Genomic DNA, 22,791 nt, shown 5'->3' with positions numbered 1-22,791 from the left:
GGAGCGTTCTCCCTTTCTCTTGGCTGGCTTGGTCCCTCCAGAACTCATGCGCGATCACCTTGCCTGGACCAGAACGAGAGAAAAACGATGACCGTGCCAGACCCAGAACAGAATGAACCTCTGCTTGCGCGAAGACTACGCTATTTTTATCTCACCCGCTCCGAAAGGGGCGGGGCGGGGGGCGCCTCCTCACAACTCCGCCCTCTCCATACCGGACGACCTTCTGCGCATGTGCGCCCCGTCATTCCTCGGAGGCGCGCCTTTTCTTCCCTTCGTGACTCAGCCGCCGCCGGTGGGGGCTGCCGCATTCCATCCCCCCCCCTCACCCGTGAGCTGCTTTTATGCCCATACAAGGCAAGGAATTCAGATCTGGGATGCAGTCTAAACACGCCCGCATTCCAGTGAGCGTGCAGGGGACGCTTGCTGTTCCGTAGCGTGTCCGCGACCAACGGGCATTTTGTGGCTGTTGTTGTTGTTGTTGATGGTTTTCCTAATACAAATTGCAGCGCATGAACATCAAATTGCCCATTAGACTAGGGCCGGGACCCTAACTGGCAACATGTACTTACCGGTATAACTGAGCTAAAGGACCTGAATGTTGAGTGCGATAGTTTTCCAAATCTGCAACACTGCTCCCTCCCCTCTTTACAGAACCATCCTGAGTCGTCAAATTTTTTGTGTGCCTTCATGTGTAAGTTTCCCCTTGTACATTTTATCTTCGGATCCCTGAGTGTGACATTTTGTGTATCCATTTCCTAAAAATAAGTAACCTAATGCGCTGCATAACTAACTGGACAACTCACTCAGACTCATTCGGACATCTTAACTAAAATTGCCGGTGCTAAAACAAACATGCAGGTGAGGTTCCACGTATTTACACAATATTCACCTTACCTTATTAACTTACACTAAACCATGGCCCAGGACCGATGGACTCTGTAGGGAAAAGGCATGGCAAATGTTCACCAGTAGTTTGTGAGGGTGAGCGCTCCGCAGCTGAAGGTCAGATGTCTTCGGGGCCTGTTCAAAAGGTCCCGTTGTCTGTCACTGAACCTTCTTCTTGGTCTTCAGCTGCTGGAGGTAACTCAACCTAACCCGGCATGCCATATGCCATCCCACAGGCCATTTGAAGAGGGTAGCCAGGCTGCCAAAATGCAGTCTCTGGCTCCCTATGCAGGAACAAGAAGGTAGCCAGCTGCCCAATGCAGTCCCAGGCTCCCCCTTAATATGGACGCAAGCAAAGACAATACGGTGCACAGGCTGCATCAATGCAGTCCCCGTGTGTGGCTGCCGGCAGGGCAGTCTTCGCAACTTGCACGATGATCCTGGTGCACATGGTGATGGAATGAATACAGGGGCAAATGCAAGACACAAGGGCAGCAGGCATGGTGTTATGGCAGAGGCAGGCAAATGAGGAATGGCAAAGCAAGGCCGGAACAGGCCGCTGTAGCATAACCAAGCTGGCAGGTGATACTGGCTGGCCTCTGGTCTCGTTCTGGGAGGGAGTGCGGTGGTGCCGGTCGCTCTGAAGGCGGGCTTGGACTTAACCTACGGTCTCCCTCCAACCTATCGCCTTTGCCTGTCTCTGTCCATACCCACTCCCTTAATTTGCAACACAAAACCAAATTTAGCCCCTTTTATTTTTATTTTCCCTTTTTATAATTTTGTCTCCCTAACGCCCTTTATCGTCCTTGTCCGGCTAACCTATCATGTCACCTAGCCTACACCCAACCCGTACGTTCCCTTCCTGGAGCGGAATGAGGGAGAGCTAGCGTCCTGTCCCGAGGCCCAATAAAGCCTCAGAATGGCCTCCTCAGATGTCAGCGATCTTACCCAAGGTGGGTCCAGTGGCCAACCGAGAGCGAATGGATGGCTGATGCGGAGGGGTACATTTTCCTATCTACCCTAACATTTATTAACCTTAAACTACCCCGGGGCTTTTCAAAAGCGCCTGTCGCTTAAACTATTGGTTCTACCAATGAAGATTCCCATCGCCTGTGTTGGTATCCTCACAAATTTGGGCCTTGCCCTCAAATTTTCCCTCGTGCCCTCGCATGGTTTCGTGGCTGGGCAGCATGGCTCACTTGGCAGGAACTACCCTCTGCTGATTCTCCAACCATGGCACCCTCCGGGCCCTGAGACTGTCTCCGAGCCTACCAGCTCCCTATGATCTGGGGAGTGCCCTCCTTGGCTAGTCCCCCTCGACGCTCAAGGGCAGGCTGGCGCCACGGGCCCCTTTTCCCCGGGTGCCCGTGCCCACGACACTGCCCACGCGGCCATTGGCGCTCCGGGTCCTGCTTCATGCAGGCCCACCCGTGCCCACTACGCTATCCCGGCCCCTCTTGGGCCCTTGGCCTACCGCGGCCGACTAGTCCGGTGCCCGGGGTGCCCACTAAGTGATACTCACTGTTCGCAGCCATGCTCCCCGCCTGTCAACAGGACTCCTGCACCCCTCCAAATGGGGTTCGGGCCTACACTCGCACCAACAGCAAAACGACTTCCATTTTGACAATTTGGCTAACCCACTAACGAACATTACTCTGACCCTGGGGTCAGCTGACTTTACGAGCTGACTTTTACAAGCTGACTTTACTAGCTGACACTCTAACCGTTGGGTGGGAATCACTCCTCCCCCCCAATCACTCATCGCACCATGCATACCACATTTGCTCCATTCACACAGGCCCGCTGGCCCTCACTCACTTGTCAAGTACATTTTTCACTTTTCAACACATATCATCGCTCACATCACTGAACACTGCCATTCTTCTCACGAGATCCTTCAACTCACTCGTGCTCCCTCGTCATCCCATAAACTATAGCACATCCTTTCACTCTACGTAGCTAAGCTATGTCCCCTCTACACATTCAAGTCTGTCAGTGTTTCCAAATAATCAAAAATTCCCATTTTCTAAATCTAAGCTGAAATACCTCTAACTAATCCATTCCACGGGCTTCGTGAGGAACAACTCACGCCCCCATGAAGCCGGTCTAACTAACTCTAACCCATCCCCCTAACTAGTTGTCTCCCTGCGCCTTAAGCAGGGGGGGGGGTCTCCCACCCCCTGCCCAGGAATCCTGTTTACCTGAAGTGGCGAGGCTTGCTTTTCTCTCTTTTTTTTTTCAATGTGCACCAGCGCAGCAACTCACAACCTGCGCTCGTTTCCCGTGATGCCACAGCAGCTGTTCGCGCTTCACGTTCCTTGTCCCTTCCTCTCGGACGGTAACATCTGGCAGGGATTTCCCTCCTGCCGGATTCCAATCATGCGTGCAGCCATGACGTCACTGCGCATCACAAGCAAGCCTCGCGTTTCGAGTGGTACCGCACACGAGCACATGTGCTCTGCTCGCCCGTAACCCATGCCGCGGAATCCCCGATCACGTCACTCGCACCCCAAAACCACGCAATTTCTCGTGCAAGCCAGGGTACGCATAACGCATCGGGGAAGCTGCTTCGCGCGCTCTGCAAACAGAACGCGCGGTGCAGGCCACACGGACCTTTACACACACGATCGCCTGGAGAACCCGTCCGATCCAAATTCACAATTTCGAGCCTAACTTCTGTCCGTCCGCGGGGTCGGCTTGTATCCACCGCGGTCGTTTCCGGACAGGATTTCACTTGCATAGGCGCGCACGTGGCAGCCTTGTGCAAAGCGCAGCATGGACCTCGCGCACGCTGTTGTGCGAATCCGGCATGGTTATCAAAACAGCTATGGCTGCTACACGGCCCTTGTCCCTCGTCTGGCACCATCTTCGTCGCCATTCAATGCACGCACTCCCACATGCCATGACGCTTACACACCTCGCCATGAGACTCACGCTATGCGCGCGTTCCAGCACACATTTTGACACACTCGTACCTTTAACCACACACACCGGGACATTTGCGCTGGGGAACCGCACCACCACAAAGGGTCCCGGGGTTTCTATACCTCCCAAGCTCCACGTGCACCCGTTCACAGCACTCGCCCCCTCTACCTCGCATGGCTCGACCAGACCCACTTGGTCGTGATCTGCTTCAAGGGGGCATATTCCCTCCCCTTGTTCTTGAAGGAGGCCATCCTGTTGCTTGTACCGGGCCTCCAAACATTCCCCAAGCTCACCCTCATTGTCCCTCGCTAACTCCATGTGTGTGTGCTCGTCAATTTCATCTTCCAATTCACCCTCTATCTCCCGTGGCTCTGTTTTTATTTCTGTTGTCTCTTCGTGTCTCGCCCTACACGTTTCAGACTCCTGGGCTCCCGTTATTATTTCCACAGTCTCCATTTTTATTTGTCTCCTTTATCAGGGTTTGCCCTAATTGTTGTTTCATCCGACGAGTGGTGTCAATAAAGTCCCGCACCACAAACATTCCTCCCTGTGGTGATATCACACATCCCATATTATTGTGCTGTTCTACTTCCTGGCTCCATTTTCCTTTCCATTTGAGTCATTCTTCCTCTCTGAGCCTTTTTAGTTGTTCATTTCTTTCCGGAGTTTTTCCATTTCCGTGGACTCCAAATTTGCTCTCTCCTTTAGTTGGTTAATTTCAAATTCATATTGTTTTTTTTTTTCTACCCCACCGTCTCTCATGTTCTTCATTCTCCAATCTCATCGTTACTTTCAATTGGCTGATTTCCTTTTCCTGTTTCGTTCGTTGTTCTTTCACTATCTCCGTGTACTTCAACTTTGTTTCTCCTTTAGTTGTTGTTGTCCTTTTTGTTTCGTCTCCCACTGTCTCTCATGTTTTTCCTTCTCCAATCTCGTTGTTTCTTTCAATACTCTTTCTTGCATCTTTTTTTTTTTTTGTATACCTTGGTCGAGGCTTGTATGAGAGCAAACACACTACTCACAGCAAGGAGGCATGAGACAAGAGGGGCGGGAGTGGAAGGGACAAAACAGTGGGGAACAGACACATTAGGTGAACTGTGGAAGAGAGAGGGATGGGGATGGGACGGGGAACATGGCGAAGAGAAGATGGACATTTCAGGGACTTTCAGGAAGGAAAGCAGGAGAAATGAAGGAAGTGGGCTTGGGTGGATTATCAGGGGTAGAAAAGATCGAGGATTTGGATGGGGGAAGATAAGAGGTGCTGGTGAACAGCTGTTTTGAAAGCCTGGAGGGAAGAATGGGAAAGAATAGAGTGAGGAAGTTTATTCCAAAGGCGGGAAAAAAGAGGAATGAAAGAGTGAAGATGAGCAGTGATTCGTGATTTTGGTAGTTTTACCAGAAGGGGGTTGCTGGCGGACCTTGAGCGCCCTGTGGAAATGTGGTGGGGACAAATCGCAGAGAGAGCAGGGGGGCAAGGCTGGAGAGGAGTCGGTAGAAGACAGAAAGACCACCGACCAACCTGCGGTGATTGAGTGAGAGGCCCAAAGACTCAGCTTCATTGCGGGAGATGCCGATGATCTTAAATGCCCTGGTTTCGACAGCGTGAAGCCGAGAAAGGTGGGAGTCAGGAGCACCAGCCCAGAGGGGAGAGCAGTACTCCATCAGGCTACGGACAAAAGCTTTGTAAGTGGTCAGGAGCTCAAGAGGGCCGAGGAAGGACTTAGCACGACGGAGGATTCCCAGTCGGCGACTGGCTTTTGAGGCGAGGTTGGAAATGTGACTTTCCCAGGAAAGGTCATGGCAGATAGTGAGACCTAGAAGCTTGAAAGAAAAGACTTCTTCCAGAGGATTGTTGAGAAAGTGGATGGGGGGGTTTTGTAAACGGTCCTTTCGAAGAGACATAGTGAGAGTGTGAGATTTGTCTGGATTGAAAGACATGTTCCACGTGTTGAACCAGTTTGTGATTTTATCCAGATCTGCAGTGAGCGAAGAAGCTGCTGCTTGCCGGTCTGAGGGATGACAGATGGTACGGCAGAGGGTGGAGTCGTCGGCAAAGAGAAATAGAGGATTTTCCAGAGAGTCCGAGAGATCATTGATAAAAACCAGAAAAAGAACAGGGCCCAGAACGCTACCTTGAGGAACTCCAGCCTGCACAGGAAGAGGGGATGAAAGAACTCCATTTAGGGCCACACGTTGACTGCGACAGGAGAGGAAGTCTGCAAGCCATGAGTGGAGATGGCCTTGAATACCATGGGAAGAGAGTTTGGTGAGTAGGGCAGGGTGCCAGACTGTGTCAAAAGCACGTGATATGTCCAGGGATACGGCTCGGATTTCCTGTCTGGCATTGAGGACCTCCATCCATTGATGGGAGAGCAGAAGCAGCATATCCAGGGTAGAGTGACCTGGTCTGAAACCAAATTGATGATTGGAAATCAAGCCATTGGAGAAGAGGAAGGATTTCATATCTGAAGCGATGATGGATTCCATCACCTTGCTGATGATTGGGTGAAGGCTGATTGGTCTGTAGTTATAGGGATCTGTTTTTGCACCTTTTTTATGCAGGGCAGTGATGTTAGCAGATTTCCAAGCAGATGGCAGATGACCTTGGGCAAATGAGAGGGTGAATAGAACAGAGAGAGGGTGAGCAAGAGCAGAAGAGCAGGCTTTGAGGACACGTGGGCTGATGCCGTCTGGACCGGTTGCAGAATCTGACTCAAGGTTTGAAAGCAAGCTCTCCACCTTGTTAGGAGAAAAGGATACAGAGTCCAGGGACAGTTGGGTGCGACTGGGTAAAGTGGGTAGAGATAGTGATGGGTTTAGGACACAAGATTTAGCTGCAAACACCGAGTTTAGACATTCAGCTTTATCACGTGTGGAATCAGCAGTGCGGCCATTTGAGGTAAGGGAGGGGATTGAGGGGGAACATACACCAGAAACAGATTTGATTAAACGCCACCAGGATTTTGAGGAGGGAGAGAGGTTTGAGAGTTCAGACTTGAGATGAGAAAGATGTTGTTTTCTGGCTCTCCTGAGGGTAGATACACACTTGTTCCGAGCTTTGTGGAAAGAACTGAGATTGCCCTCAGTTGGGTTTGCTTTCCATGAGGCAAAGGCAAGTTGTTTCAGGACAACTGCCTCGCCACAAGCTTCAGTAAACCAAGGGCGGGAGGAAGGGTAAGACAACTGAACATGAGAGGGGATAAATCTGTGCATGAGGGAGAGCAAGTTTCTTTGAAAGAATTCCCAGGATGAGTTGATGTTTGAGAAAGTAGTGATAGGAGACCAGTCTGTAAGTTTGATGGCTGCTCGGAGACCCTGCCAGTCGGCTTGAGTGAAATGCCAGACTCGACGGCGGTGAGGTGATTCTCTGATAACAGCCAGAGAGATGTCCACTTTGACAAGGACGTGGTCAGAAGAACCAATTGGAGCGAAGGAAGAGCAGCAGATATTGTCAGGGAAATTTGTCAAAACCAGATCCAGAAGAGATGGAGTACCATTGGTTGAGATCCAGGTCGGGAAGTTGACCGATTGAGTCAGTCCCAATGAGTCGCAGAAAGCTTTTGCTGAGGTGCCATGGCAGGTGAGAGAGGTACCCACACCTAGCCAACTGGCGTGATGACAATTGAAGTCACCACATAAGAGGAAGAGAGAGTTTGGATGAGAAGATAGAAGATGGTCCATGTTTTCGGATAGTGAGGTGTAGATGGAGTCATCACTGTTCGGTGGACGGTACAGTACACATATAAACATGAGGTGGGAGTGGAGGGGAAGCCGAAGCCAGAGGTATTCCTGGGGGTGTGTGGGAGTGAGAGCAGTGCATGGAGAAAATTGCTTCTCATTCCTTAATCTTGCTTCTGCTTCTAACTGTTCGATCTGCACAGTGTGGTTCCTTAACATTTCATTATCCATTCTCTTTCTTTCCTCTCTCAACATCCTCAGCTCGTTTTGTAATTACGTCTCTTTCTTTTGGTGTTTCCTTAACTGAGAAGCTTTTGCCCCTAATTTCTTGCTCGTCTCCTCACCTCTTTTGCATGCTTCCTCCCTCATGTCATCCATTCTCTTACCGTATTCATTGCTCATCTCCACACCTCTTCTGGATGCTTCCTTCCTCATGTTGTCCATTCTCTTACCATATTCCTTTAGTTTTTTTAGATATTGCTCTCCTCTTTTTATCTTCTGTTCTAAGCTTTCTCTTATCTGATTGCCTGATCTTACCTTTTCCTTCAGTTGTTGCAATTTCAAATCATGTTTCCGTTTTTCCTTTTTCAGCTTTGTTTTCCATTCTTCTTCCAAGTTCTCTCTATCCCGGGAATTACTAATTTGCTCTTCCTCTATTCTTTCGTTCTGTTCGCTCTTCTCATGTTCCAACCTTCTGGTAAACCCTTCCTTCAGGTGTTTCAGTTCCAAATCGTGTTCATATTTTTCCTTTTCTAGCTTTGTTTTCCATTCTTTTTCCAAGTTTTTCCTATCCCGAGAATTACTAATTTGCTCTTCCTCTATTATTTTGTTCAGTTCACTCTTCTCATGTTCCAACCTTCTGGTAAACCACTCTACTTTATTCAATTCTCCACGTACGACCTCGGCTGTGTTGGCCGAGTCATTTTCCAGCCCCCGAATTCGTTCCTGTGCATCGGCCAATTGTTGTGACTCCCCGTGCACATAATCTTCCCGAACCTCGTCTGCCTGCCGTAGTGGTCCAGGCAAGGTGTCCTGCAAATTTACGGAGATGGATGGGTTCGCATCCCACTTCCTGCCAACAGTGTTATTGATTTCCGCCGCATTCAGCGTGCGGATGACCATTTTAGCCAAATCGCGGTCGCACGCCCACCGAAGGCAGCAATCCAGTCGTGGCTTTCCGGACCAAACACGGAATCCAGCCACGGATGTCTTAACGCATCATAAACTAGTCAATTATTCTGTCCACGCGCTACAGGGTCGATCGCCGAATTATCGATTTACCTAATTATTCGCGCGGACAGAAATACCAAGAGTTTATACATCGACAGGACCTGAACAAAAACGAGCCGCTTAAGCGTGCTCGTTCCATATGCGAAGCCAAGCGGTTTTGGTTCGCCAAATCCCGTCGGACCCGATTATCACTTTTATCAGCTTAAAAAGCCAGTTAATTCCCGATACGTGCCGTGGCAGTCAATGGTAGAAAATGATGCAATGAGCAGGCTAACATTCAAACAATGGGGGTTTATTTATTTTAAACAAGCACGTAAGCAGTCAATGGGGGATGGGGACAAGACACGAGCAAAGCCTCCAGCCGGTTCTATGTGGAATGTACAAATGAGCATGCACTTGACAACAATTCTACTTATCCAGACTGGCGCCACAAACAGACATACACACACGCAGGCAGAAATGGTGTGGCTGGAGCCTTTATTCAGCCTTCAGCTCAGAGGACAGGGGAGCTGAGAACCAGAATGGCTGGCTACCTGACCGCCAACGCGCGGCTGGTCGATCCCGCCTTCCAGGAGCTCCGGTCACCGGGGACTCACACGGCGCAACCGCAGCCGGCCGAGGTGAGCCGAAGTGATCGCCCAGGCTCGCAATTGCGTGGAGGAGGAGGAGATGGCGACACTGGGAGCATTCTGCCTTTCTCTTGGCTGGCTGTGTCCCTCCAGAACTCGTGCGCGACCACCTTGCCTGGACCAGAACGAGAGAAAAACGACGACCGCGCCAGACCCAGAACAGAACGAATCTCTGCACGTGCAGACCATGCTATTTTTATCTCCGCCGCTCCGAAAGGGGCGGGGAGGGCAGGCCGCCTCCTCGCAACTCCGCCCTCTCCACACCGGACGACATTATGCGCATGCGCGCCCCGTCATTCCTCGGAGGCGTGCCTTTTCTTCCTTTCGTGACTCAGCTGCCGCCGGTGGGGGCTGCCGCACACCCCCCCCCCCCCGTGAGCTACTTTTATGCCCATACAAGGCAAGTAATTAAGATCGGGGATGCAGTCTGAACATGCCCGCATTCCAGTGAGCGTGCAGAGGATGCTCGCTGCTCCGTAGCGTGTCCGCCACCAACGGGCATTTTGTTGCTGTTGTTGTTGTTGTTGATGGTTTTCCTTATACAAATCGCAGCGCATGTACATCAAATTGCCCATTAGACTAGGGTTGGGACCCTAACTGGTAACATGTACTTACCGATATAACTGAGCTGAAGGACCTGAATGTTGAATGCGATAGCTTTCCAAATCCGCAAATATTATATATATATATATATATATATATATATATATATATATATATATATATATATATATATATATATATATATATACAAATACATATATACAAATACATATATACAAATACATATATACAAATACATATATACAAATACATATATACAAATACATATATACAAATACATATATACAAATACATATATACAAATACATATATGCAAATACATATATACAAATACATATATACAAATACATATATACAAATACATATATACAAATACATGTAAACGAGCCTGGTGTTGGCGCAGTGGTTAGGGCAGCGGCTTGGGATCCAAAAGGTCCTGAGTTCAAGCCCCGTTGGGCCACTGAATTAATACACCAGGGGGTTGACTCAGCCTGTCATCCTTCCGAGGTCGGCGAAATGAGTACCAGTGTACTGGGCCGGTGTATACCCCGGTTAAAATAGGTGTACCATATCCCTGTGTCGTTAGAGGCGACCAGGGTTGCGTCAGGAAGGGCATCCGGCGTAAAACATGTGCCAAATCACTATGCGGATCATACGGATGATCCGCTGTGGCGACCCCGAACGGGAGCAGCCGAAAGAAGAAGAAGATACAAATACATATAAACATACACACAAACACATATATATATATATATATATATATATATATATATATATATATATATATTTATATATATACACCCGTATACTAGATGACCCATGAACCCGTTGGTTTTCCGTTGTGACAGAGGTTGATTAAAAAATCATTTCAAAAAATAAAAGATAGCTCCAGCAAACTACACCGTTGAGGTTGTTTGCAATGATCAAATTCTCCCAAAGAGTCCTTGACTGAATCGGGAATTGAATTTTAAATAATTTTTTCGTTGCCCGATTTGAATGAAAGTTGATACTGCACACTGCGGGAGAATTGTGAGTAAAGTGGCCCTAAAATTTTTTCACTATCGTGTACCGTTTTGGCTGCATTTCGGGAACATGCATACATACATTCTTATATGCAAGATGAGTTTTAGTCATATGTGTGTGTGTGTATATATATATATATATATATATATATATATATATATATATATATATATATATATATATATATATACATACAATCAGAAAGAGAAGACATGAAGTCAATATTGATTACTTGCACAAAATAAGTTTTGAGATCAATAAGATCTTGGTCTTCAATATAATTAGCGATTGATGAAATCCTCATTTCTCTCTCGACTTGTTCAATGTCAGTGTCGTTGTTGATCGCATGACGTAATGAATATCTGCCGCACATTTCTCCGGAATTCTTTGTCGTATATATGCACAAGTCGAATTCGATGATATGCAAAATGCAACGTAAAAGGGACACCTGAGTTTTAGCATTTAAATCTCCTGTGTACCTTATGGCAAAAAAAAAAGCCAACTCGGTGCTTCCATTCATGAGCCACGTGTTTGATATACAGGCAATTAAGGGGTCTACTGATTGCTGTCAGTTTGAGCTGGGAAATTGTGTTTCGGTTGTGTGACGCCCATGCGTTGGTGGTACCATACTTCGAGTGGGGTGTATGTGGAAAGGGGGGTTTGTGGTGGTTGGACGAAGGGAGTTGCGACTCCCCAGGGAGGACCAACTGGGACGGAAGCGCCTGCCCCCGCTCATCCTGCACCCTTCCTGGGGGCTGCGTCGCGAGTCGCTGTGCTCCCCCTCCCACGGGACACAATGCATAATAGCTCCAGTGTCTGCCTCAGTGCAAAACACAGGGTGTATCACCGAGACTCCGAGCCCGCCACCAGCCAGCCTTTCACAGGGGCGGTGAATCAACAGCTTTGTCACTCGCAGGCATCAGGGTGTGACCGCGTCTCCAGGTCGCGTCCCGCGTCCAGCCGCGCTCATTGTTCGCTGCTTCATCATTTTCCCGCGCTTTGTCCCAGCACACTCTCCTCGATGCTAAAGCACCCGCCTCGATCGTCTCTCCCGACTCGAGAGAACGACCATCGTGATCCGGTGCTGCGTCTCCAATGCTTTCCCCTTGCCAGCTGCCTTCGAACAGAGCAGGTTCACCCCCCCCTCCGCCCCACCCCCACTCCCAACCATCCCCAGCACACAGCTGTCGGCCACATCAAAGCCCTCAATCGGTATTATCTTGTGCTGCAGCGTAGCGCTCACCAGCAGGTAATTCATTCTTCAAGACAGTGGCTGCCAGGCAACACAAACACTATGCTAATTGACAGGAGTTTGCGCTTGTCTGCTTCGGCTTCTTTGATCCGTGGCGGCGTCGTGGGGGGGGGGGTGGTATTCATGATGTCTAGCCGTTCGAGACGGGGTCTAGAGAGATCTCCGTGGCTAGGGTATTACCATTGGCCACCACCTAAAAAGGGGACGTGTACGATTGTTCCAGGCACCCCAATACAGTACTAGTCCTGGACAGCAGTACAAAACATTGTTGAGTATGAATGTTATGAAAAACAAAATAGATGACACAGAGAGATCTCTCGAAGCCAGTCCAGAGGACCATCAGCCAAAAGGATCAAGCCACAATCAGGTAGGTGAAACTAATACCTGCAGTCTTGACACGAGCAGCGAGGTGGATCCCCGACACTCCTTCAGGATGGTTCTTGTTTTAATTTTATTTTATCACTTCTGTTCAGGTCATTGATCAAATCCCCACAATGACTGCACCTGCTGCTTCGTTTTGTGCTCTTTCGTCCATCCTCAGCAACTTTAAGCAAACGTTCATCCACCAAACGACGACGATGATTTTGTTTTGCATCATCAACAAGGTAGGATCTGCAGACTGTCATTCCATTCGAGCTTCGCCAAGGACAGGTGGCGACCAACCAGGTGTGTTCCTGCACCCATAGGAGAAACCTTTGGGTAAGAACAGGACGAAATAAACATCTTGTTCGATATCTAGTATTTATTGGCTCACTTGCACAACTCTATCGTAGGTGTTGTCCCGATCCTAGTAGGATAATGTCTCCGCAAAAAACATCAATATATACATTTACATATTACGTACGCTTTGATGACGGACGGGGTTCGAGATAAATGCTAATTTCGAAAAAAAGGAATCTGATGTAAAAAAAAAAAAAAAGAGGATGAGAAGAAAACATGGCAGTGGAGTTTGGAAAGAAGGAGAGAACAAGAAGATGTAGGAGCAAGGGATGGAAATATATGGGACATATGACGAGAAGGTGTGTTGAGGTTTTGGGGGGGGGGAGGGGCTAAAAGTATTGCCATTTTGTATACCTGATAACATGCACAGTATACGGATTGTCATGGAGTATAACCTTCGCTGCCTGACTGGTAAAGTATTTTCCTTTTAGTTCACGTATGAGAACATAAATATGCTTCATTGATTTCATTGCATCCAATAAGCAGTTGTTCAAGCCAAAGGACACAATGAATGCAATGGAACTGAAAACACAAAAATATGACCGCGTGTCCTGAAGCTCACCTGGATCAGGAGCAACAGTCACTCAACCCCCCCCTCCCCACCCCAGACCCTAATTAATTTAATGCCATGAATAAACTTTGGTTCGTCATGGGTGATGAAGGTTGTGGCAAAGTTTCATCAAAATGGTGTGTTTGGTTCAAGCGATAATGACTGAAGTGCTTGCGGACTGACTGACTCGCTCACTCACCGCCAGACACTGCTCGATCGCAAAAGCTCACCTGGACTTTAGTCAGGTGAGCTAACAACCCCTACGGGCTGGTTGCTTCATTTCTGAGCGTAAGGTTATACCGCAGGTGTAGGTGTCCCCGCAAGTTATGGCAGGAATTTATGAGTCAATAAGGGCACCAGCTCACAATATAACATCGGCCTATGCTTTCAAAAGGTGCTGTGGACCTATGAAGTCTCCAATCAAATACAATCAGACAGGACAGCAGGCTTAATGCTCCCACCGAAGAATGGCATACCTGTTGAGAACGTCCTGCCTGTGCAACACCAAGTTAACAGTTGATAGTGTCATGACAGCCACACTAAACAACAGAAAGGGGCACACACTGATGCTAAACACCAGGGTGGCAGTTTATAGCTGGTCTGAGATTCGAGTGCACACACCACTAATATATCATGCCAGGCCAACCTTTCAATCTTATAAATATTTATATTCGAAATTTCTTCAATGTCTGAAACCAAAATCATCAGAAATCGGCATGATGATGAAAAGGGATGACCGAAATAGAATTGTGACGTCACGACCTCCTGGCTGACAATGAGAGACTCATTTTTTGGGGGTGGCATGGGTTCACTTGCTGAGTGAATGTGGGAAAAATAGGATGGCAGCTGGAATCCGTGAGGTCATGTAATTGAGGAAGCTCACCACCATTGTTACCTCTGCTCCCGAGGTGAAAAGAGGTTAAGTTTTCACCCCTGTTTGTCTGTTTGTTCCTTGCGAAATTGAACATTCACAAGTACATACTATATTGGTTGCTCTGGTCTCTGATTCTGTCTGTGAGTGACTTGCAAAATGGAAGATTTTTCAAGAATATTGGTGAGTCGATTTTGTTATTCCGTCTGCCTGTTTGTTGCCTTCAGTTCACAATTTTAAACTGATCTTCACAAAACTTCACCACATGGTAGAGTTTGTCATAAGTAAGAAGCCTATTGTTTTTGAGGTCAAAAGGTCAACATAGGCCAAAGGTCAACAATTTAGGTGTGATTTCTAAAAGCCTCAATTTTCATCAGCTTGACTTGAAATTTGAAGAGGATTTTGTTTCAGGTCACTGAATTCAACCGCCAAATGTTTTTGAGGTCAACATTGATCAAAAGGTAAACACAGACCCAAGGTCAACATCGGCCAGATTTCTAAAATCCTCAATTTTCATCCGATTGACTTGAAACTTGAAGAGGGTTTGCAGATCAGGTCACTGAATTCAACCACCAATTATTTTCGAGCTCAACATAGGCCAAAAGAACAACATCGGCCGAATTTCTACAATTGTCAATTTTCATCTGATTCACTTGAAATTCGAAGAGGAGTTGAATATTTGGTCATTGAATTCAACCACCAATTATTTTTGAGGTCAAATTTGTTTTATTAATCTTGCAAGTATCGGCACGACGTCTTCTTGTTGGATTCGCTATATATGCAAGATATCCCTTATTGTCGGGTTTTCCGTCTGTCTGTCTGTGTGTATGTTTGTCTGCAACGCGAGGCTCCACAGCATGAACCAGCAAACCGATTTCAATGAAACTTTGCCAACAGGTGCCATATGGCCTGGGAATGTGCGCGTTTGAATTTCGTTGCCTAGAAACCACCCGTTGCTATGCCGCGGCCAAAAAACTGCGTCCAGTATTTTCAATACTTGTCCTTCAGTTTTGAATGTAGAGAATCGAGACTTCGGAATTAAACACTTCGAGATATTTAGAAAATTTTTCTAGAGCCGATTTTTGATTGAGGTTTTATTTTTCAAATGGTAGTCCTTCAAAAATCGGTTGTTTATTCACCGTCATTTTTTATGAGGGGCTTAGGAAAGTGGGCGGAGCTTAGGGAAAGTGGACGTGGTTGAAGAAAAGTGGGAGTGGCGTAGTAAAGTGGGCGTGGCTTATGAAAATATTGTGTTTCTCAGGAGGTGTGGTCTAACAAGAGCATTGAGAGAAGTTTATCGGGTTTTGTGTGTGTGTGTGTGTGTGTGTGTGTGTGTGTGTGTGTGTGTGTGTGTGTGTGTGTGTGTGTGTGTGTGTGTGTGTGTGTGTGTGTGTGTCTGCAACGCGAGGCTCCACAGCACAAACCAGCAAACCAATTATTTTTCAAATGGTAGTCCTTCAAAAATAGGGTGTCTATTTACCGTCGTTTTTTATGAGGAGTGCCAGTTGGCAAAATACGCAATAGGAAAAATCTTGCCAGGCAGAGGAACAATTGTATGTAAATCAATACGTCTTGGCAATGAATCTTCGTCGGTGGATCAGTAAGAATGAAAAGCATCGTATCCAGCGCTTCGATTCTAGCGAATCCCTCGTCGCCTACCGGCTTGTTTGCTTGTTTGTTTGCTCAGAAATTTTTTTTGTTGACGTCATTGATCATATGATTCGACACCCATATTGTTTTTTTAAGAAAATAACCTTCAAAAATCTTCTTGGAAGTGGCTGAACAGATCGAGGTGAAACTTCATACAAATACTCCCCAAGCCTTGTGGATACCACGGTATTCACCAATAATTATTGATGTCACATGGCCTGGCAGCCATATTGGATTGAATGAAAATCTTAAAAAAAAATCTCTCTTAAACTGCTTAATCAATCGATGTGATAATTCACATTTATGATAAAGTAGTGATGGGGAATAAGAGTTTTAAATTTCATCCTGATTGGATGCATGGTCTGGCAGCCAGAATTATTTAATTTTTTGATCTGGGTTTAAGAAAATGTTTTTATTATTATTATTATTATTTTTAAAATAAGTCTCACTTGGCTCTGCCCGGATGTGTTTGAGGGTAGAGGAGTTGCAGCTGAAATGTGAATCCGATGCAGGTTCCTCCTGGCAACTTCATCTTTGAGTTTTTCTTGTTTGGGTTCCTTCTGATTACTCCAATGCAGGACGATACCGATTTGGTCTTCCATTTGATTTGAATTGAATTTATTTTAATCCCATTCTAAATTCAATTGAATAATAATAAACGTCATCGGTCAGGGTCAGGGTCAGGTGTCCGATCAAAGTGGGGTTGCATCAAAGCAGGACGTCTTGGTAACCGGTCATCACTGCCAGCAGTTATAAAGTGGCAGTTGTCGTTATGTCTCGAAATAATTACGTAACACACCAGTACACAAACACCACACAAAATACTCCACAAAAAACTACACATACAACACACAAAACAAGTCCTGTCGAGGGTCTGCAATCTCTGATTGCTCTTTTTCTTGTGTAATATTGGAATGGACCGTTGTTTTATAAAAAACACTGGCAGGTTTCTTTTGGAGGTGGATCATCCCTGGAATTGCTGTTTGTTCAAGAATGTCCGATGATAATTTAATTATTTTGCATGCGGATCACAATACACTTTATGGAACTGAATGAAATCACTAAAATCCTCAGCGTTTGTTGCAGCTGTGTGTAATCTCGAGGCACTTTGCATCAAGTGCCCATGTGGCCCAGTGATAGGCGCATGTGCCTATTCTTGCTGTGACTGCAAATCAGTTTGCAGCTTCTCCACCCAGCTGAGCAGCTGCCAGCGTACTGGCAATGATATATTCCTTTGATGCCCTCATGTCATGGCTGTGAACTCAGGTGCTTGGTCTCTCCTTTGTCATGAGTCTCTGTCACCTCCTCAACCGGTCGGTAAAACGGCTTGCGCACAACGTTGTATATTTTTATTTTGAGGGCAAAGACATAGCTTATGGTGTGTGTGTGTGCAAAAGACAGCGACATTGAACAGAGGTGGTTGGAGGAGGTGGCTTTGGGGAGAGGGAGGGGAGGGAATCGGATGGGAAGGGACATTTTTTTTTCAATGAGATACTGGTGCACTTAAAACTGCTAATGTGGAATGCCAATATTTTTCCAGTGAACCTTATTTTAACCTCCTTACTGTAGCCACAAGAGTCAACCATCCGATCTTTTTCTCAAGTAAAGTTGAATGCATTCCTACTCCATTTCCAATCCAAATATTTCCCTCTGGAAGCAATCATGGTACAATCATTGAGCCAATGTTTTGTCATTTTCTAAGAACCGTATGGCCTTGCAAGAAGGGGTAGTGGGGGAGAGGGGATTGGCATTCACATTCGACCTAATAGCTCATGATGCTAAGATCCTAAGTTCAAAAACCATGTACTGTATTATAATTTGTCCAATTGCCTCCGAATGCCATTGTTTGGCATCTGCAATAACGAGAGGAATGGAGGGCATGCTCCTCCACGAGTCTTACACGTGATTGTTAAAAAAAACAAGACATTTTCTCCCATCATATCAGAAAATCGAAGATATTGTTTCATGGATATGTAAATATCAAATTATTTTGTGCAAAGTGAGGAGTACAAAATCAGAGTACTGTAGTTGCTGCAACATTTACAGCTAAACAAATCAATAAATAATTCGATCAATAAATAATTCTATTCTATCAATATAGTTTAATCAATATCAATAAATAAATAGTTATATCAATAAATATAATTCAAGGTTGTCTAGGTAGTCGAGATGGTAAAATGAATATAAATAAATAAATAAGTAATTTAAGCTGCTCTGTCGACTGTGTCGGTGTGGTGATGCATGCAGGATTATAACCCCAGTGATGAAACTGCTGTGGCAGCACCCACTCTCCAGATGGTATGTAGGTAGTAGAATGCTAAAAGTTAGATGAATAAATAAACATTTCAAGGTCAGATGACAGCAGTGGTGATGGTAAAGTGTATAGTGCCTTCAGAAAGTATTCACACCCCTCAACTTTTGTCATATTTTGTTGTGTTACAGCCTGAATTTGAAATTGATTAAATTTGAATTTTTTGTCACCGATCTACGCAAAACACGGGACGCCATTGGTGTCTGAGGTTATGTCAGTGCAGTGTCCTACCATCGTGTCTGTACCGTTTCCATGCTGTCGTGTCCATGCAATGTCCCACCATCCAGGTGGGTGGTGACGAGTTGAGATTGGTCACCAGCAGGCAGGGCTGGATTTACCATGTGGGGGGGGCGTGGGCACAATGATTGTGGGGGGGGGGAAATTTGGAGATTAATCAACAACTTAAATTATAACTGCTTTTTCATCAACAACTGAACTTGTATTTATAGATTTGGCAGATCCTGATCAGGATGATTTGGCGTACATGTTCACAAATTACAATTAAATCTGACAATATGACAAGATGGACGGATTGTTATTGATATGGCTGGTGACTTATCTATGAGCTGATGACTTATCTCTGAGCTCATTCTAAAATCAAATCACAAAAATGCTGTTGCTGCAAGAGTAAGAGATAGAGATGGACCAATAGAGGAAAATAACAAACGACGCACTGTCATTAATCATACTACGAACTTCGACTAAAAATCTTCGAACTTCTAAAAACTCTCTGGGCAAGAGAAATCCGAAATGGTGATTAATAGCCGACTTCCAGCGACCGCAAATATACGGCAGTGTCATCCACATCAATGAACATACACACGGTGCCTTAATAAATGGACAAGCTTCCAGCGCGACTTCGCGGCAGCGAACTCAGAAATGATACTGTCAACCTGCATGGAATTTAGCACATCGGATTCCGTTGAAATGATAGTCAGATTGACCAGTCTCTGCTGCCCCATCGTGGAGCGCAGATGGTTCTTGATAAGCTTGAGTTTCGAAAACGAGCACTCCCCGGAGCAGTTCGACACCATCAGTGAGAGGTAAATCCGAAGCAGCACTTCCACATTTGGGAAAGTATCGTTGAGTTTCGCTCGATGAGAAAACTGTACATCTCGAATTCAGTACGGCACGGGTCTGGCTCTGACTCCTTCATCATGGCTTGAAACTGAATCATTTCGTCTGTGAGGTCAGGTGATAGATCTTCCCGAGACAGCTCGACGAGCTTCGAGCATGACTCTCGAATCTGCTCCACTTCGAGTAGAACAAGAGCACGCAGGAATCCAAATCTGTCGCTCGTCTCGCTGTAAGCGCTTGTACGCTTTTCCAACTGTGACAGCAGTACATCGATCACTGCAATGTATCCACTGATGCGAAAGGACTCCTTGGCGTCAAGTTCTAATTCTGGAGTGTGTCCTTAGTCCAAGGGAGTGAGGCGGACATTACGCTTTCGTCTACGCGATACGTGAGTGAATTCCTCCGTACCTGAGCGCTCCACTCCGTCAACAACGAATTTATCAAACTAATCGCGTAATGACTGCACGAAGCTCGCCAGTGACTTGTGGAGCTGCACGGCTGTGTTGAGAGCGGTAGCGGACTGAAGGGTTTTACTCATACGATCAAATCTACCAAGGACAGTAGACCAGAAACCAGCATAGAACCCTATCTCGAACGTGCACACCGTTTGGTGAAGTGTCTCAGCGGTGTTTCTCGTTTCACTATTCAGTTGTTCATCGTTTGCGATTTCATTGAGGACATCCGTGATTTCGCTGTAACCGTCTACAAGAGCTCGGGTTGCATCAGAACGAGCTGACCAGCGATTGTCGCTGAGGCGCTTTGGTACTTGCAGACCTTTGGCTTTCAGGGTGTAAAATAATCTGGCGTAGCACGACGTGGAAGCTGTAAAAAATACATACACTTGTTCCACGAATTCAAAGAATGCTGCTGCAGGTCTACAGCATCCCACGGCCGACTGACCGACTAAGTTCAGTGAGTGCGTCACGCATGGCACAAATATTGCGAGAGGGTTCTCCTGTTTGATCATTCCCTGCATCCCGTTGTATCAGCCACTCATATTAAATGTGTTATCGTAAGATTGTCCTCGGCAGTTAGCGATGTCCAATCCAGTGGCTTTCAAAAAATCCAGTAATGCTGTCGCTTTCTGGAGTCCAGTGTGTCCTGTGTTGCTCAGAAAGGTCATGAAATGCTCCACTGGAGCCTCGTTCTCGATGCATCGTAGAACTTTGAGCTGGTTGATGTGGCTTATGTCAGGAGTAGAATCGACTGACACAAATAAGTATTTTGCCTCTTTCACACGAGCGACGATGTTATCCAGAACAGATTTTCCGATGATGGAGACTAACTCTTCACATGTAGTAGATGATAAGTAGTTGGTGTGGCCACTACCTTGGTTGGCATATTTCTGAATGTGCTGCGCCAAAAATGGATCATATTCCGCAAGTAATTCCATTAAACCAAGGTAGTTACCATTCGTCCGTGACCCAACAATTTCATCCGATCCACGGAACGCCACACCACACTCAGCGAGAAATGATATCACGCTCACACTTCGTTTCAGCACCTCCCTCCAAGAGGACGCAATCTCACTCACTTGTTTGATGAGTTCAGTGTCCATACGACCTGCGGATGTTGCTCTGTCTGACAAGCGGATGATATTCGCACGATGTACATGCGAACGCTCATGCACCTCGATAGAACGACTGGCATGCTTCCAGTCATTGAATCCTTCCCCACCCAGGGCAGTAGCACCTCCAAAGAGCTTGTAAGCGATGCAGTACAGTTTTCCGGTTGATGTGGAGAAGCAAAGCCAGGACCTTTTCACGGACTCTCCGTTTTGTAGTCTACTGTAAAAAACATTCTTGGAGCAGCAGTCTTTCCTTCCTTCAACGAACTGTATGGATGAATCAAAGGGACCAGTCCAATTCTGTAGGGGCTCCAAATCTCGTGATGACCAGTAGTCGATCATCTCTGATGACGGTCGCTCAGGAGGCCAACATGCAATGCAATTGGAAAAGCCAGGTCCACGATCTGTCAGTATATCTCGCGTTTCTTCATCTGATGCATGTTCTTCATCGGTGGAACCTTCCGAGATGTTGGGCAAATCTTGACGCGGGGGTTGCGTTGCAAAATCCGCTTGTTCTGTCTCTGTTGGTGTTCCAGCCTCTGTCATGGACGAATCGCCTGTTTGTGCAGGAGTGAAAAACTGAGATTTTCTGGGTCTTGTCGACGACGGCCTTGTGTCTTTCATCTTTTTCCTTGGAACGTTTCCACTTTTGAGCACCACTGTCATATTTCCGTGGAGCACTGGATTTGTTCCTGTCGTCACTGAAGCCGCTCATTGTGGTTTCTGAAGCTGGTAGGTACCGAGTAACCGAGATATCGTCAGAGTGCACGTGGGATGTACCAGAATCATGAACAACAAGTATGTTTCACACACCTGGAATATAGAAAGTCACACCGTGTTACTGTGCTGTGCGCGCCAGTAAGTAGGGTACTAACAGCTTTCCCTGCCTGCCGCAGTTTCAGTGTGTACAATACTACCCCTGCCGGCCATGTGCTGTGCTGGCCTGGCCTATTTTTACCACATCGACTTTCACCTTTTCACCTCTCCTCTTGCTGGACCTCTGTATTCCGTCTGTGCTTGCTGGGCTCTGGCGGGCAGTGCCGTTGTTAGTTGGCCATGCTCAACCATCCGAAACATCGATGATCGATCCTAAAAAAAGATCCGAATGCGGGCCCCAATAGCCGAGGCTTGCCCCGGAAATTTTTCACCACGTTGGATCCGTTCTGTGGACCATGGAAGAAACGGCTTGAAAAAGCCAAAGCTTGAAAAGGACCCTCACAATGACGGACAATTTTGAAAAGATATCCTTACAAAGAGTTTACAATCTTCATTCACCGACAATAAAACTTTAGAAGCACATTTTCAAGGGATTTTCAAAATGTCATCGAAATTGTGGGGGGCCCCAGGGCCATGGCCCCACCGAGCCACCCCTGAATCCAGTAGTGCCGGCAGTCCAACACAGGTGTTTGATTCACCACTCAAATCACCCATGTGCATGTAGCTGGGTAGTGATGGTGTTACAGTTTCGAGTGACGGCTGTTTCTTCTGCTTAATCATGGGGATGGCATTCTTTTTCTCAATTATAGCAGATAACAACAACAACATCTAGCCTTCTCTGTTGTTTCATAGCAGTGCTCTGTAAAATGTTCTGAGCATTAAAGCGAACATTTTATAGGCCCGATCCACATGCGGGTATTTCGGACAAATCTCGTCCAATTTCTGCCAAAACTTTGGGTCATTCGGCCATAAGTGTAACATGAAACCATCTCAGTTTGTATTACTACAACCACCAAGGATGCATCGACTCGGAATGTTCGTGGAAAATGTAAAATTATTCATGGTTTGAGTTAAATCGGACTGCAATGTAACTCGTAGACAATTCAAATATGGTGGTCGACTTCCAGGTGTGACGTCACGGC

The 22,791-nt window shown here is 46.5% G+C and overlaps 1 protein-coding gene across 1 annotated transcript in view; it reads right to left on the bottom strand.

The window, feature by feature from the left end:
• LOC147034869 (uncharacterized) overlaps window positions 1-22,267 on the bottom strand; it is a 41,917-nt gene extending 19,650 nt beyond the window's left edge. The window contains exon 1 of the mRNA XM_085890413.1: window positions 18,520-22,267. Coding sequence (XP_085746539.1) covers window positions 20,351-21,598 — 1,248 coding nt within the window. The 5' untranslated portion in view covers window positions 21,599-22,267 and the 3' untranslated portion in view covers window positions 18,520-20,350. The remainder of the gene's footprint in view (window positions 1-18,519) is intronic.
• Between the last annotated feature and the right edge of the window lie 524 nt (window positions 22,268-22,791).

Source organism: Eptatretus burgeri, chromosome 1, assembly GCF_056783735.1.
Source record: "Eptatretus burgeri isolate ZD-2024b chromosome 1, Ebu_testis_v1, whole genome shotgun sequence".
Taxonomy (NCBI): domain Eukaryota; kingdom Metazoa; phylum Chordata; class Myxini; order Myxiniformes; family Myxinidae; genus Eptatretus; species Eptatretus burgeri.
This window is presented reverse-complemented; position numbering and strand designations above follow the sequence as displayed.